Source organism: Candoia aspera, chromosome 7, assembly GCF_035149785.1.
Source record: "Candoia aspera isolate rCanAsp1 chromosome 7, rCanAsp1.hap2, whole genome shotgun sequence".
Classification (NCBI taxonomy): domain Eukaryota; kingdom Metazoa; phylum Chordata; class Lepidosauria; order Squamata; family Boidae; genus Candoia; species Candoia aspera.
In genome coordinates this window covers 84,286,210-84,300,623 of record NC_086159.1, presented here as the reverse complement: position 1 = coordinate 84,300,623, position 14,414 = coordinate 84,286,210, and the positions used below count along the sequence as shown (strand labels likewise).

General features: G+C 48.5%; 2 protein-coding genes across 7 annotated transcripts in view; both read right to left on the bottom strand.

Annotated features, from left to right (window-relative positions):
- DYRK4 (dual specificity tyrosine phosphorylation regulated kinase 4) overlaps positions 1–2,976 on the bottom strand; it is a 48,927-nt gene extending 45,951 nt beyond the window's left edge. Inside the window, exon 1 of one of the 6 annotated variants that reach the window (XR_010068303.1) lies at positions 2,385–2,976. Coding sequence is in view for 5 of the 6 variants with exons in the window: in XM_063308392.1 (XP_063164462.1) it covers positions 2,385–2,656 (272 nt within the window). In the remaining variant the exon portion in view is untranslated. The remainder of the gene's footprint in view (positions 1–2,384) is intronic. The other 5 variants (XM_063308392.1, XM_063308391.1, XM_063308389.1 and 2 more) reach the window with 5 other exon arrangements.
- Positions 2,977–6,303: 3,327 nt separating this feature from the next.
- RAD51AP1 (RAD51 associated protein 1) lies at positions 6,304–12,934 on the bottom strand. The gene is made up of 8 exons (XM_063309378.1): positions 12,906–12,934; positions 11,921–12,754; positions 11,781–11,836; positions 11,656–11,704; positions 10,506–10,606; positions 8,734–8,829; positions 8,129–8,245; positions 6,304–7,018 (listed from the first exon to the last, which is right to left on the bottom strand). Exons 1-8 carry the CDS (start codon positions 12,932–12,934, stop codon positions 6,891–6,893), a joined length of 1,410 nt encoding a protein of 469 aa, XP_063165448.1. The 3' UTR covers positions 6,304–6,890.
- Between the last annotated feature and the right edge of the window lie 1,480 nt (positions 12,935–14,414).

Here is a 14,414-nt window from a genome sequence, read left to right as displayed (position 1 = left end):
CTCCAAGGAGGGATGGAATCCTGCGTCTGCTGAAACCGAGGAATCAGCGTCAGCCATGCCCAGCAGCCTCCACTTTGCTTCCAGCCGCGAAACTCTGCAATCTCCTCAGCAGTGTAGTCACGCTCCGAAACTCCAGTGTCGCCGTTCGATCTCAGTCCGGAGCAACAGTGCTTTGTCCACTCAGTCGTGTCCAGGAATTTCACATCTATCTTGCTCAGGATCTGGTTGCCAGTCCAGTCTGAGGTCTCCAGCCAAGTCCAGCCTTGCTTCAAGCTCCAAGTCTTGCTCCAAGCCCTCCATCCAGGGAATCCAGCCTAGTCTGGGGCTTCCAGGCAAGTCCAGCCTTGTTCCGAGTTCCGCGTCCTGCTGCAAGTCTTCAGTCCTGAGAGTTCCACCTAGTCCAGGTCTTCCAGCTGAGTCTAGCCTTGTCTCGAGTTCAAGTCCTGATTCAAAGCTCCAGTTGCTGTGTCCAGACCTAACCCAGTTCCAGACTGCCTGTGATCCAGCGTCAGAACAGCTCCAGCACACCGTTCCACTTCGAGATCTGTTGCCTCCAGCACACTGCGTTCCAGTTGCATCAAGTCTGCCTGTCCAGTGAGAGTCCTGTTTCGCTGCCTCTTGTGCACAGTTGGGCTTGATTTGAGTCATCGTATTCAAGGACTTAATTATTGTAAATAGTAATTTAATAAAGAGTGTTTTATAAGACCTTGCCTGGCTGCATAGTCTGAACAGGATATAAATATTTGACATTTGGCTATGGCTCAGTGGGCCCCCAAATCTGCCAGTTGCATTTTAAATACATTCTTCTGGAATGTGTGATAATTAGAATGCCCTTTCACTATTTAAATGGTTGAAGATAGTTGACCTTCCGTTCCTACCTATAAAGATCGATGATAGACAGAGATGATATAGATATCTATCATCTCTATCTATCATCTATCGTATCTATCATCTATCTATCATATCTATCTATCTATCATCTATCGTATCTATCCTCTATCTCTATCATCTATCTATCTATCTATCTATCTATCTATCTATCTATCTATCTATCTATCTATCTATCTATCTATCATATCTATCTATATCTCATCTACAGAAGATAGATAGATGATAGATACATTATTTTGTATTGCAAAAAGAAGGGATTCTTAATTCTGTGGACTTATCACCTTGTATATCTAGCTAGGTACAACAAAAGAAGGATATGCACAAATATATCCATCCCACAATAGTTCCCATTGCTGTTATTTAGCTTACAAGCTAAATCTAATTCACGCTTGAAAAGAATCTTCTCAGTCATGTAGTTATTTCACAGCAAATTCTCATTCTAGGCTATAGAATGTACACACAACTCATATGCAGCAGTTTGACACTTAAAGTAAAGCTGCTGTGCAATTTAAAACTAACATATTAATTAAAAAGCATTGAATCCTAGAGCTGGATTCCCTTGACCCCCCAGGGAAGGGCAGGCCCTCCCTTCTCTGGATGGTGGCCAGGCCTGTCCAGCCTGCACTAACATTCAGCCCAAGCTGCCTTTCCAGACCAACCCCTATTCTTCCCTGGCCCTCTGGAACTAGCAAGAACCAGACCTTGCCTTCTTCTGGGTAACCACCCTTTGGGCATTTGGGGAGAGCTCTCATATTGGCTTAGTTGTTCCAGGCTCACTTCCTGCCCTCCTCTATTGTCTATCTTTTCTCAATGCTGAACCCCCTTGCCCCTTCCCTCTCTCTTCGCGGGGCTGACTGCCTGCATCATCCTCATTGCCTTTTCTGAATTGGAGCCAATTTCTCTGAATCCCTCTTAAATCGGGCTGCTCAGAAATGATTCCATTTCTCAGAGTAGGTCTGACTAAAGCAGAACAGAGGAATGATTGCACCCCCTTATCTATTCTATTTCTCTTGACGCCACCTGATTGCATTTTTTTCTTTGCAACCCCATCAAACTGCCTTCTCATAGCCACTTTGCATTCAACTATTTTTCTGTTTTGTTTCTCACAAGTGTTACCAAGGCAGACATCTCCCAGTCCATCCACTACTTGTGCCTTTGATGTCTGTGAAGTATTTTGTACTCATTTCTGTTCCATTTCATTCTGTTCTTTCAGCCCATTTCTCTAAACTATCCAGCCCAGTTTGAATTCTATTTCTGCCTTGTAGGGAATCAGCTATCCCACTCCAAAACATCCCCAGCTGCGTGATGCATCTCATAAAAACGATATTAAAGCAAACCTCCGATGGAAAGATCTTAACAGCCCTTGAAGAACGATAGAACCCGTAACATGGTCAGCCACCGCGATCTTAACACCAGGTAAAGTGGGAAAAGGTCCCCTCAGATGTTCATGTACTTCTGTTGAAATCTACAGAGGCATCAGATGACTTCCCCACCTTGACAGGACTGGCTGAGATGTGATGAGCTGCGGCACCAAAGAGTTTCTCATATTTTCCGAACATTCTTCCATTGACCTGAGGACAGAGAGAAAAGTCTTCCATGAAATTTCCAAGGGGTCACCAGCTTCCACAGGGGGAGCCCCAGAATGACTAGGGCAAGCCACAGAACTTGGCGCCTGATAATCCCCCGTCTCCAACTTGGGCTCTACAGCAGATCTCTGGATATTTTCGTCAGTGAGTGGCAGTTTCTTCTTCTGCGGCATTCCCATGTGCTCAGGTATTCACAAAGACATCCAACTCCACTGAAGCAGACGTATGTCAGCTACCATTTATGCCAATCAAAACGGTTGCCTCCCATTGTAGCCTTTCAGTGTTGTGAGCTCCCCCCTCCCCCAATATTTGCAGCATTCTGAGATAACAATGGGAGATAATGGGAGATGGGCCAATGGAGTTGTGCAGATGGCAGGGTCTGTGATGTAACCCTCTAGCGTAGGAATGCCTAGGTGTGGATGACACAGCTTCCCCAAAGGGCTGCCTTGTCCCACAGCCTCGAGGGGCACTGCTGAGCCCCCTTCCATCTGCAGCCTGCAAGAGCTCCCTTTTTTCCTGCCTGCCCAAGCTGCAGGCCTTCCCCAGAGCAACTCGAGGGATCCAGCCCCTGTGCGTGATGAGAGAAGGCTTCCGGGCAATCCCTGCCCAGGAGCTGTTCCTCTTCTGGTGCCCTAGCCCAGCAACTTGCCTGGCAGGCAAATCTGTACAGCCAAGCTAACTGAAAGAATTCTATTTAGACAGCACATGTCTGAAGTATTCCTCCTACATTCGCTCCCTAAAACATCACCTGATCAGGTAGGTCTGGGGAAGGGTGGAATGGGGGGAGGTGAGCAGAGGTGGCTTGTGCAACACCCCTTTCTTTAAATGTTTGGATTGAAAGAATTAGAGAGGCTTTGTTCTCTGAGGGCAAAAAGGGAACAGATGATCTCACAATAGAAAGAAAAGGCAGAATTCTCTGAATGAGGGCTACCATATCTGGGGTGCAGATCCCTGAAGAACCACCAGATGGCAGCAAAGAGAAAAAGACACAGTAAGAATTTGCCACCATCTGCTGGTGACCATCTGCTGGTGACCTAGCCTTAGTCCTAGCCTGCCTCAAACTCTGAGGACAGGAATGATTTATCCTAGGGGGCTGTGGGGCTTCTGAAGGAAAGAGCTGTGGGGACTGAGCTCATGAGCTGGCTGGAGTATCTGATCTGGCACGCCTGATGCAACTTTTTCTGACCATCTTCTCTGGCACAGGAAGACATCCTGGCAGAAATAAATCTGAATTGTCTTATGCCAAAAGCTAACTTCCCTCCACCCCACAGCTTTACCGTGTTTTTTTCCTTTGGCTTTTGTTTGCTGTCAAAAACGCACAGAACAGAACGAATTGCAGCTTTGGCCATGTGGAAGACAACAGCAGGCAGGCGGGCAGACGCTGTGAACCGCTGGCCAAGTTGGACCCCTCACCTTCTCTTGGTCCCAGGAAGCGGCCAGGCCAGGCCAGGCCAAGCCAGCTGGAGGAACACGGCCAAACCAAGGCAGAGCCAACCCACCTCAGCAATGGAGCTAGAAGTTGCTGTGCCTGCAGGGAAAGGCGGTGGGGCTTTCCAGGACAAGGGCAGGGCATCTCCGAGGCGGCGGCAGCGGTTGGATGCGGGGTCACCTTCAAGGAGCAACTGTTTTCCTCACGATTGGCAATTTCCTTCCTAGATTTCTAGTCCTCTCTTGATACAGGAGCCTGAGTGGCATCCACATCCCTGGGCGGTAGGCTGGGCTGAGAGAGAGGGGAGGGGAGAGGGGGCGGCCCAAAGCCACCCAGAGTGCTCCCGTGGCTGGGTGGATGGAAACTTGGTAGCTCTGTTCCTGGTCCAGCACCTTCACCACTGTGCACGCACCATCTCTTGTGAAGCCATACTATCTCAATTTTTTCTTTCTTTGCCCATGCAGACTATTTTTCACTGACTTCTCTTTAATTAGCTTCTTCTGAACTGAAATCCAATTTGTAGAGCTCGCTAATCGTAACAGAGCACCAACACCATCCTGTGGTCTGCTGGGAACACTGCACACATTTTTTGCAAATTGGGTTTCATATTACACTTTAGTGGGTATTTTAATCAGAAATAATGTTTATCTCTTTATTTTCCTCTGCAAGAGGGAAGGGCTAAAACCTCTATTCATACATTTATATGCTACGGTTCCAGAAAGTTGCTATAGAATTTGGGTGCATGTTTATTTAGCAAGTGGCAGTGCTGTTGGTGCCAGTGCACTCCCCCCAACCTACTCGAACAGGGTTTTCTCGGATTGGAGATTATATACATGAGAGTTTAAAAATCAAAAGGGGGTTATTCTGAAGAGCACAGGAGAGGGAGGGGTGCAGGAATCCCACTCAATGCAGCTCACATTCCCACTCACCCCACTACAATGAATCAAAACTGAAAACAAAATTAAGCAAAACTCCAACGGGACTGATCCACCAAGCAGAGCCACTCCAACAGCCAGCAGGGTTCAAGGACCTCTACAGCCCCATCTTTCTCTGCAGCTTGACTTCCAGCAGCCCATTGCTGTCCAGGAGTGGTCCCCCTGTGGCCTGGCCCAGGCAGAATTCAGAATGTAATACCCCAATGGCAAACAGCAAGACAGCACTCGAATACAGCAGCTGGAACAAAACAGAACACACATACACACACCCCATCCCCACAAAAACACCCATTGTGGTATTTGCCAGTCTCACTGATGTAATTTCGGAGTCAGCTCTGGGGAGCTCCACCGGTCACATCCAGCCCTTTGGCAGGCTGGACCTTCAGTCAGCCCTAAAAAAAACCCTCTGTCAGTGCAACACCTGGAACTTAGCATTAGAGAAGGCAAGTAAGCTGCCCATCCACTGGTATTGTGACAGTGATTGTTCATGGTTATTGATTGCATGTGCCAATTTCACTTAGACGTACCTGCAATGGAGCTGCAGGCTAACCTCTCAGCACTGGAAGAGCACCCAGCCAGTTCTCCAAGCTGAAAATCATTGAAAAGAAACAGGCGTTTCGCACAGCTGGAACAGCAGCTTGGGCATTCAATAGGTGATCCCACCCTTCGCTACTTTGCTAGCATGCTCTCTGACTGCACAAGTGACGGATTCGAAGGCTGGGCTGACCAGAGAAGCCTCTCCCTCCAGCCCTGGGCTTTGCTGGATCCCCCACCTCTTGGATTCCAGGAGCTCCAAAGGACTCAAGAAATGCAGAGCCAGATGAAGAGAAAAAACCTGGGTATGAGGAAAGGCAATTGTATTCTGTTTTGTAAAAGACAATGTCTTTCAGGCCTGCTCTTCTGCAGAGTCAAAAAAATACTGAATGGTAAAGGGAGATAGATGAAATTTTTCTGCGTATGAACAGCAAGGGGAGACTTAATTCCTCTGCAAAATTAAATAAATGACAGACCTGTATGATACTCTGCAGCACACTTTGCTCCCATGTTGGGAATACCCACATAAATGTCTATGTTTTATCTCTCTGCTAGGAAATAGCAGAAGCCCCACCCTGAGGGCAAAGTATAAAGGAATTATTTGCTTTGCATTTGCAACATGTTGCTGTTGTTTATTCGTTTAGTCGCTTCCGACTCTTCATGACTTCATGGACCAGCCCAGGCCAGAGCTTCCTGTCGGTCGTCAACACCCCCAGCTCCCCCAGGGACGAGTCCGTCACCTCTAGAATATCATCCGTCCACCTTGCCCTTGGTTGGCCCCTCTTCCTTTTGCCTTCCACTCCCCCTAGCATCAGCATCTTCTCCAGGCTGTCCTGTCTTCTCATTATGTGGCCAAAGTATTTCAACATGCCTTCAGTAAAAACTAAGGATGCCTTCAAATTGATAGAAATCACTTAGCTCAATCAGCTTCTTCTTTTTTCTAAAAAGATTTTATTTCATTATCTAAAAAGTCACAATGATAAATATATTTCATCATTACGTTCAGTATCTAATTCAAACAGAGAGTAATGCAAGGATTGGAGGCTGAATGTGTATTCATGGGTCAGGGAAACAACAGTGTAACTGATGCCAATTACCATGTTTTCTATCCTAAGAAAAATGCAGGGGGACTAACACACTACCCCCTGGTACGCTGTCTTTAGAGTAATCATAAAATACATTCTTCAGATGGACAACATATGCCCTGAAGCAGATGCTGGTTATGCAATCCCAAACAGCCAGAATTATCCAGGCCAAGATAAAACCAAAGGATCCAGTTGGGTTGGCCAACTTCCTGAGCATTTCAGGGAAAGGTGATGGTGCCGTGGCATTATGACTGGTGGATACTTCAAGGGACAACAGTCATATTTTACAGGCAGCGTTTATCTTTACAGGGCAAAGCTTTTTCCAAATTGGAATGCATTTATTGCTTGCACCACATTCCACATTTCAAAAAACAGATCTCTCCCCCATTCCACCTCAATCTGCAGCCTTCTCATGCCAGCACAAGCACTCTCAGGTACTGGCACAATGTGGGTGCAGGGGTTTCACTTTTGCAAATCTGGAGAGGCCAAGCCGGAGACCATGAACAGGTGATTTAACAGGGACTCTTCTGAACTGGCTGCTTTTGCCTCCTAATGCAGCTGAAATAAATGCAAAAACATGTTACAAAAGATTCTGGGCTACTTTTATAGACACACAGATCCCACTAACACACTTCACTTTATTTTGGGTGGTATGTATAAATTAAGTTCCAGTATGAAGGCAACATCTCCATGAAGTCAAGCTTGAATCTGGTGCCTCCAAGGACACAACACCAAAGTGGTCTGTAAATGCCCTCTTCCAGGATTTTTTTTCAAACTGCCTTCTAGCTTACACCTGTGGGATTTTCCATCCAAGTCCTGACCTGGCTTTTTTTGAGATCTGCTAAAGCTGAAAGGTGGTACCACCTAGCTTTCATATTTTTTAACCTTCACTTTATACCTAAAGATTGCTTTAAGGACTACAGATTTGCAAAATTCACCAATTCAGGAATGGAACGTTCCATTCCCCTTCCAACCAGGCTGAGCCAATTCTGGATCATGAAATCTTGGGGCAGGCTTACACCACCTTTTAATCACCTGCTATTCTGTGGTCTAAACTCTGGCAATTCATTTTGCCCGACGTTTACATTTCCTAGAGATGCTCTGTCCAATGTGCTCCTAGAAGTCCCCAGCCCTTCTCCTTGCCCATCTGCGCCCCACAGTTCTCCCCAGGCTCTTCCTGCCCCCTCCCTCCCAGGAGTCTTCAGGTGAGGGAAACCGCTCGCTTGCAGTGATACCTTTCTGCCTGCCTTCCCAGCATCCGCTCTTTCTTCTTACCTGTGTTCTGCATTCTCTCTTTCTATCCACACCCTGCCCCCCCGGGCTGGCTCATCCTGCTGGTTGTCCCTGTTCTTTGTAAAAGCCTCCGGTAACTGACTCAACAGGGAGCACTGCATAGCTATTTTAATAAGCTCATTTTCAGGTTAATCCCCAAAGCTGAAGCTGTTTTCCTACCTGGCCTTTGCTCCGTTACCAAAATACCCCAAGTTCCCAGGGCTGTACTCAATTCAGCTTGGCCAACTGCCTTGGTTTCTGGCCCAGCTGCATTCCATCCCCTGGAATGAAAAATGCCCCATGCAACTCCCTATCCATGTCCTGAGATCCTTTCTTTCTGAACCCAGATGCCCAGGCAGGCAGAGACTGTGTCATCCCGAACAACACTGAATGTACCTGGGGGGGTCCAGCTGGGTTTCTTGGGCACTGAAGGGCTTGAGGTCTTCAAAGGCTTCCCAACTGATTCTGAAGAACCTAATTCAACCTCCAAAGGTGGCTGAGTGTTTCCCTGACCTAATTATGGGATTGAAAGATGGAAAAGTAACTAATGGATGGAGAGATACCAAATGGATCCTCCCTTTAAGAAATACAGATTAATTTCATACAACACTTGCCCAGAGGGCGTTTCTCTTTATTATACTGATGATAGGAGACTGGAGAGGTGGTTCTTACAGAAGGCTCCATAGTAACAGTCTAAATATTTTAATGATAACATGTTTCATTTGGGTAGCAGGACCCAATCGTTTCTAGAATATAATTCTATGCACTGTGCTAGCCAAACATTCTTCAGACGTGGCACATGGGTGGCGGCGGCGGGGGGGGGATTACTGAGTTTAAAAATGCTGTAAAATAAAATGGCCCTATGCAGAGTTACAGCCAGCACAGGCTCTGAATAATCTCAAGTAAGATGAGCCAATGTGATTTAAGAAAAAAGAGGGAGAGAACCCAAGGGCACAATAGCAGAGAAAGAAGGCAGCCTACCACCCTCAGGTCAATCTTACTGGCACAGGTGTTATCATCACTGCCCTTCCCTGGCATGGATAACGGGGCTTCCTGTCTGAAATCCTCTATGGCTTCCTTAGGTTCAGCATGGTCACCTAGAATTAAAATCAAACAGTGAGGATAACATGTCAGAAGAAGAGAGAGAAAGTCGGTGGTTACGTCCTTTGATAAGGAAGACACTCTGTGGCTTCTGCTGGGGTTTCTGGCACCAGTTCTGAAGAGGGCACCTATGCCCCAAGCAACAGCAGGGGCTCAGAGGGTCCCACCCGTCTTCCATTCACTGAGTCCCCCTCCACTACCAGAACCACCACCACGACTCAGGCAGTAAACCAAACTGGAGACGTTTTTGCTAAACGTCACTGGAAATTTAGATAAAGAAAATACTGTAAACTTCTTATGGGCAGAGAGACTAGAGTTCTGGGGCAGTCAAAATGAAATTAACTCAATAAAAAATGTCATCACTGTGGAAACAAGATAACAGAGAATGGCGCTAACTGTGCTGGATGTCTTTCATACTTGCAAATAAGAATTATTTGTATGTACAGATGTTAATTTCCATAAAATATCATAGCTGCTTGCAAGTAAACCATAACCATAACCGCCCAGAGTCCCCCTTTTGGGGGAGATGGGCGGTAGCAAAATTTGAATAATAAATAATAAATAAACTTCTCATTCATGCTTACAATCATCTGGGCCATTAATTTTATAAGCATTCTTGCCAAACACAGCAGGGAGGGAGCTCAGCAAGGGGAGGCAGCCCTTTTGTGGGAACTGCAGCTATTCCAAGACAGAGCCAGAGGCAGCCCCCACATGTCCCCCACACCACCAGATGTCCCACAAAACTGCAGCTGTAAGAGCCATTCACAATGTGGGGTTCAGCCACATCAAAAAATTGAAGCATGAGCATACTTATTTAACTATATAGATATGCTCCTCTTTTCAAAGAATCACATTCTGCCAATAATAAAAGTAATAGGAATTTGTTTCCTGTTCAAACCACAAATTTATTTTTCTCTCCGCTCTTTATACATACAATTACCTTGTTTTTCTGTCTTTATAATAAACAGGAATATACTTTAAGTTTGACTCGATGGATTAATTTCCCACTCAACTCACTCTTAACAAGTATTAGTTGCCACCAGTGCTATGCTAAAGATGCATATAAATCTGATAACCTGGTCTCCATTCTCTCTCTCTCCCCCCCTCTCCCTCCATCTCTCTCTCTCCCCCCTTCTCTCTAGGTTATAAAATCCTTGCTTTACAAAGACATGATGGGAAGCAAAGGTCAGTATTTATGAGTGCCCTGGTGATGAACACAGCACATTGAAGACCAAGGCTTGGAGCGTTAAGAGGAGTGAATGGCAAAGACCATGAATGCTAAAAATTAAATTAAATGAAGGATCGTCTGAGTGCTTGTGGAACTAAGGGACAAGGGAAAGGTGAAGGAGCTCTAAATGCAGAGTTTACGAACAGATGCATGGACTTGAAGGTGCAGATTCAATGAAAGTACTTCTCTGAGTGGAAGACTGGGGGAAGTAGAACTCCATCACCGGGTTCAATTCCTGGCATCTTCACTTCAAAAGATGCTGCAAAAGACAGGCCCCGACTGGCAGGGTTACTTGTACAGGAGCAGCAACACTGAAACAGGCTACATACTTTATAACACGACTGCTCTATCAGCTCACACTAAGATAAGAAATAAACCATTCCAGGACATCTCACTACTCCAAAAATGTATTTGGCATTTTTGTCTTGAAATGTTAAGAATCACCTTCTTTCTGTATTTTATTGTTGTTTCCTGAGTATTCATTCAGCGACAGCGCTAAGGTAACTTCCAAGTCTCTCTGGAAAAGTTTGTCATCCAGGGGAACTCTGAAACAAATTGAAAATCAAGGCAGAATTTTTTTTCTAGTCCAGGAGATGATACTCCCTCAGCTCACTGTTCAGCCATTGGCCATCCCAAAACCCTACAGACAACTTTGGAAACTACCAATGTCAGTAACACAACAACAGAATAACCTTTACTAAACCAGCTGGTTCCGTAAGGTAAACAGCAAATCTTCGGCATCCTAAATCTTTGTCAACAGAGCTAGCCATCATTAAAGTCCCCGGTAAAGGGATGCCTGCTGCAAATAGAATTATATTTTTTCAAACATCCGGAGGGGATATGACAGCATTATTTCTTATCAATTCCTCTTCAACAGCTACATCACACACCTGTGAAAAGAGGTGAAAGGTCCCCTGTGCCAGCACCGGGTCATGTCTGACCCTTTGGGGGGACGCTGCTTTCGCGACGTTTTCTCGGCAGACTATAGAGCAGGGTGGTTTGCCGTTGCCTTCCCCAGCCATCCCCTTCCCCAGCAAGCCGGGTGCTCATTCTACCGACCTCGGAAGGGTGGAGGGCTGAGTTGACCTGAGCCGGCTGCCCGAGAGAGAATCCAGCTTCCGCTGGGATTGAACTCGGGTCGTGGGGACATCTCATGCCGAGTTCATGGCAACTTTGCAATCAACTCCTCCAACATCGTTGTCATCAGTAATATAGCTCGGATACATTCATTCATTCATTCATTCATTCATATTTCCTCCTATCTCGGCCACTGATTCCTGTTTCTGCATGAAGAATTCTGCGCTTAATTCCATCGCCGTATTTTCACTGATTTCCCGGACCTCCCCAGCGACTCCGGCCTGCGATCATGCCGGCCACGCTGCCCGCTCCGCGAATCCGCGGGCCCAAGACCGGCTCCCCGGCGTCCCTGCACGAGCCGAGCCCTCCCCCCCGGGGCTCTCCTCCAGGCCGGCCCGGGAGGGCGAGGGGGTCTCGAGCCGCCGGTCTCTCGGGGCCTCCCGCAGCCCCTTGCCCGCCTAGGGCGCCCGCGCAGGGCCCGCACAACAGGCCTCCCGCCGGGGGGGCGGGCGCTCACCTCTTCCCGGGGGGGCGAGGCCTCTTCGGCGGCGCGGCGAAGTCCTCGTCTGCGGAGGGGGAGAGAAGGGGGCACCGTCAGGCCGCGGCCGAGACCCCCCGCCGCCCCGCCGTCCCCCGACTCACCCTCGTCGCCCTCCTCGAGCCGGGCCGCGCCGGCCGCCCGCCCGCTCCTGCCGCTCCTGCCGAGGAAGCGCATCGGTCAGGACTCCAGGGTCCCCCAGGGTCCCCCGGGGCCCCCCACCCCCGCCCTGCCCAGAGCCCACCTGCGCGCCATGCCCGGCGCCGGAAGCAGAAGGGGCGGGGCTCCGCGGCGGCTTCCGCCCCGGCGGGCTGCGGGAGGGAGGCTCCGGGCGGCGCCGCTTCTCGCGTCGGCCGGCGCCCGCCCGGGATCCCCGCCGAGAGGGGCGCGCTTCTGTTTCCGACCCGGCCGGGAGGCGCTTGGCCTGGCCTGAAGCCGGAGGCCGGCCGAGACCGGAGGCGACGCGTAGGCTGACGCGGCGCGGGAAGAGGCCGCGCCGCCGATCTGAACTCCGTCCCGTTGTCTCCGGTCGGGCCCTGGAGCCTTCTCGAAGACGGCCACGTGTGAATTGCGATGTTTAAGCTGCTGCTTCTCGACCCGGGCCGGGGAGGGCCTTCTTCGCGGGGTCCCCGGATCCCTCGAAGGCCCGGCGCGAGCCCGGCTCAGAACGGCCGAGCGTCGCGGGTCGTTCCTGGCCAGCAGCGGGAGGTCCCCTTCCGGCTTCCCTGAACCTGCGCGCGGGGCCTGCGAGAGCCGCCCTCTTCCCGGGCCGAAGCGGACGGCCCGCATCCTCGCGAGCGGGGTCGGCGGAGGCCTCGGGGCCCCTTCGTGCCGGTGGTCGCGCCCAGGCCTCCGGGGCGTTCCCCGGCGGTGGCCCTCCGGCCTCGACCGGCACCGAGGGAAGGGCGCCCGGGTAAGGGTGGCCTCTCCCCAGGCGGCAGCGGGAGGCCTTTTGGGAGACCGCCGGACCCAACGGAGGTCTCGGCAGGACTTAAGGCCGGTCTCTCCGGGGATGCCCCCGGCGCTCCGGTAAAATCCGGGACAGCCAGCGCCGTGCCTCGTCGGGGCCCCCTCCGGCCTGCCTCAGAAGCAGCCCGCCGTACGGGGATGACATGCTACACGTAGTTTCCGATTACTCACGTGTGTTTCCAGATGAGAAACTCGCATTTGTGGCTTTCTGTCGTTCCCAGCCTCACGAGCTGTCCCCAGTCATCAGCAGGAAAACTCACCTTTGTCTCTTCCGTGCAGCAATACTCATTTCCAAGCTTAAAGCTCCTTAATGTAAGGACACTGCCAAGAACCAAAATCTGTAATAAGTCATTCGTTTTACAAAAACCTCATCTTCACTGCTACCATCGGATCTCAAATGGGAATAAACGATGTTCTTGGTGGCCTATCTGTAAATACACTGCAGAGCTGGAATATAAGGCAGAAAGAAACCAGCACACACTCTCAAGGGCCTGGAGGGATTTCTTGTTGCAGTAAGATGATGGATCTTTGGTACCAGGGATGATGGGAATAGCTACCAAGGAGGAACTGATGAGAAGCCATCGGCAGTTGGGTCTGATGGTTGAAAAGAGGAATGGAAAGGTGGGGAGAGCAGTGGCTCTGCAGTGTTGCCCCCAGTTCGTTCGTTTATCACATTTCTTCACCACCCATCTCGGCAAGCGACTCTGGGCGGTTTACAATGAAATTAAGATAAAAGATTAAAATATAAAAACATCCATTATAAAAATATTAATATAAAATCCAAGATACCTCAATAAAATTTCCCAGGGCCTCATCAAGGTGCCAACCAACCCCATGATAGACTGTCCCCCCTGTTGCAGATGCTGGGAAAGCCTTTAGCCCAGGAGAGGTCAAAAAAGTCACACACCAAGCATTTCTATAAAAATAATTTATTTACAGAAAGCAAAAACAAAAGCAAAAAAATATTTAAAGGACTTAGCTCTCATTGAGAGCTACCTGGCTTGCTACATGCCGGCAGAGAGAAAAAGAAGAAGTGAGAAGACAAGTCCGGGCAGGTCCTCCCCCCAGGCTATTTTGCATGAAGCACGTGAGAGGAGACAATCACTTGCAGCCTTTTCACCCGGCCAAATGATTAGGTATAAAAGTAGCTTAATCTGTTAGTAGGGAAAACCTCAACACTCCCCTTTTTACACTATAGATTAAGTTTCAAACCAATCTTCTCTGACAACTCTTTGTGTCTTGGTACAGGAAGAGGTTTGGTTAAAATATCAGCAATCATGTCTTTTGATTCACAATATTTTAACATTATTTCTCCTTTGCTTATCATATCTTTGATATATTGATATCTAATATCGATATGTTTTGTTCTACTTCTGCAGGCTTCAGATTTTGCCATAGCAATGCAAGCTTGATTATCTCATAAACAGTTATAGGCTGGTTCACTTCCATGCCTATGTCTTTTAACAAATGTTTAAACCATGTAACCTCATTACAGGTTTGTGTTAGAGAATAAAACCCTGCTTCTGCAGTGGAAAGAGCAACAAGTGTTTGTTTTCTAGAATGCCAGCCTAAGCTAGATCCAGCAAATTGAATTAAAATCCCAGAAGTGGATTTTCTGTCACTGACATCTGCTCCCCAGTCAGAATCGGCAAAAGCCTGCAATTTCTCGGTTCCAGAGGCATTTAGCTTCAGGCAATAATTCTTTGTTCCTTGCAAATACCTCATTAACCTCTTCAATGCTGCTTTTCCAGTAGATGTAGGTTTCTCTA

Excerpts from the sequence above, each read along its gene's own strand:
- RAD51AP1 (XM_063309378.1), bottom strand. The coding sequence starts at position 12,934 with ATGAGTATTGCTGCACGGAAGAGACAAAG. Across the intron at positions 12,755-12,905 it reads GCTGCACGGAAGAGACAAAG|GCCGGAGGGGGCCCCGACGA; the intron begins GTGAGTTTTCCT and ends CTTCTGAGGCAG. Across the intron at positions 7,019-8,128 it reads ACCCAGCTGGACCCCCCCAG|CTGCATTAGGAGGCAAAAGC; the intron begins GTACATTCAGTG and ends CATTTATTTCAG.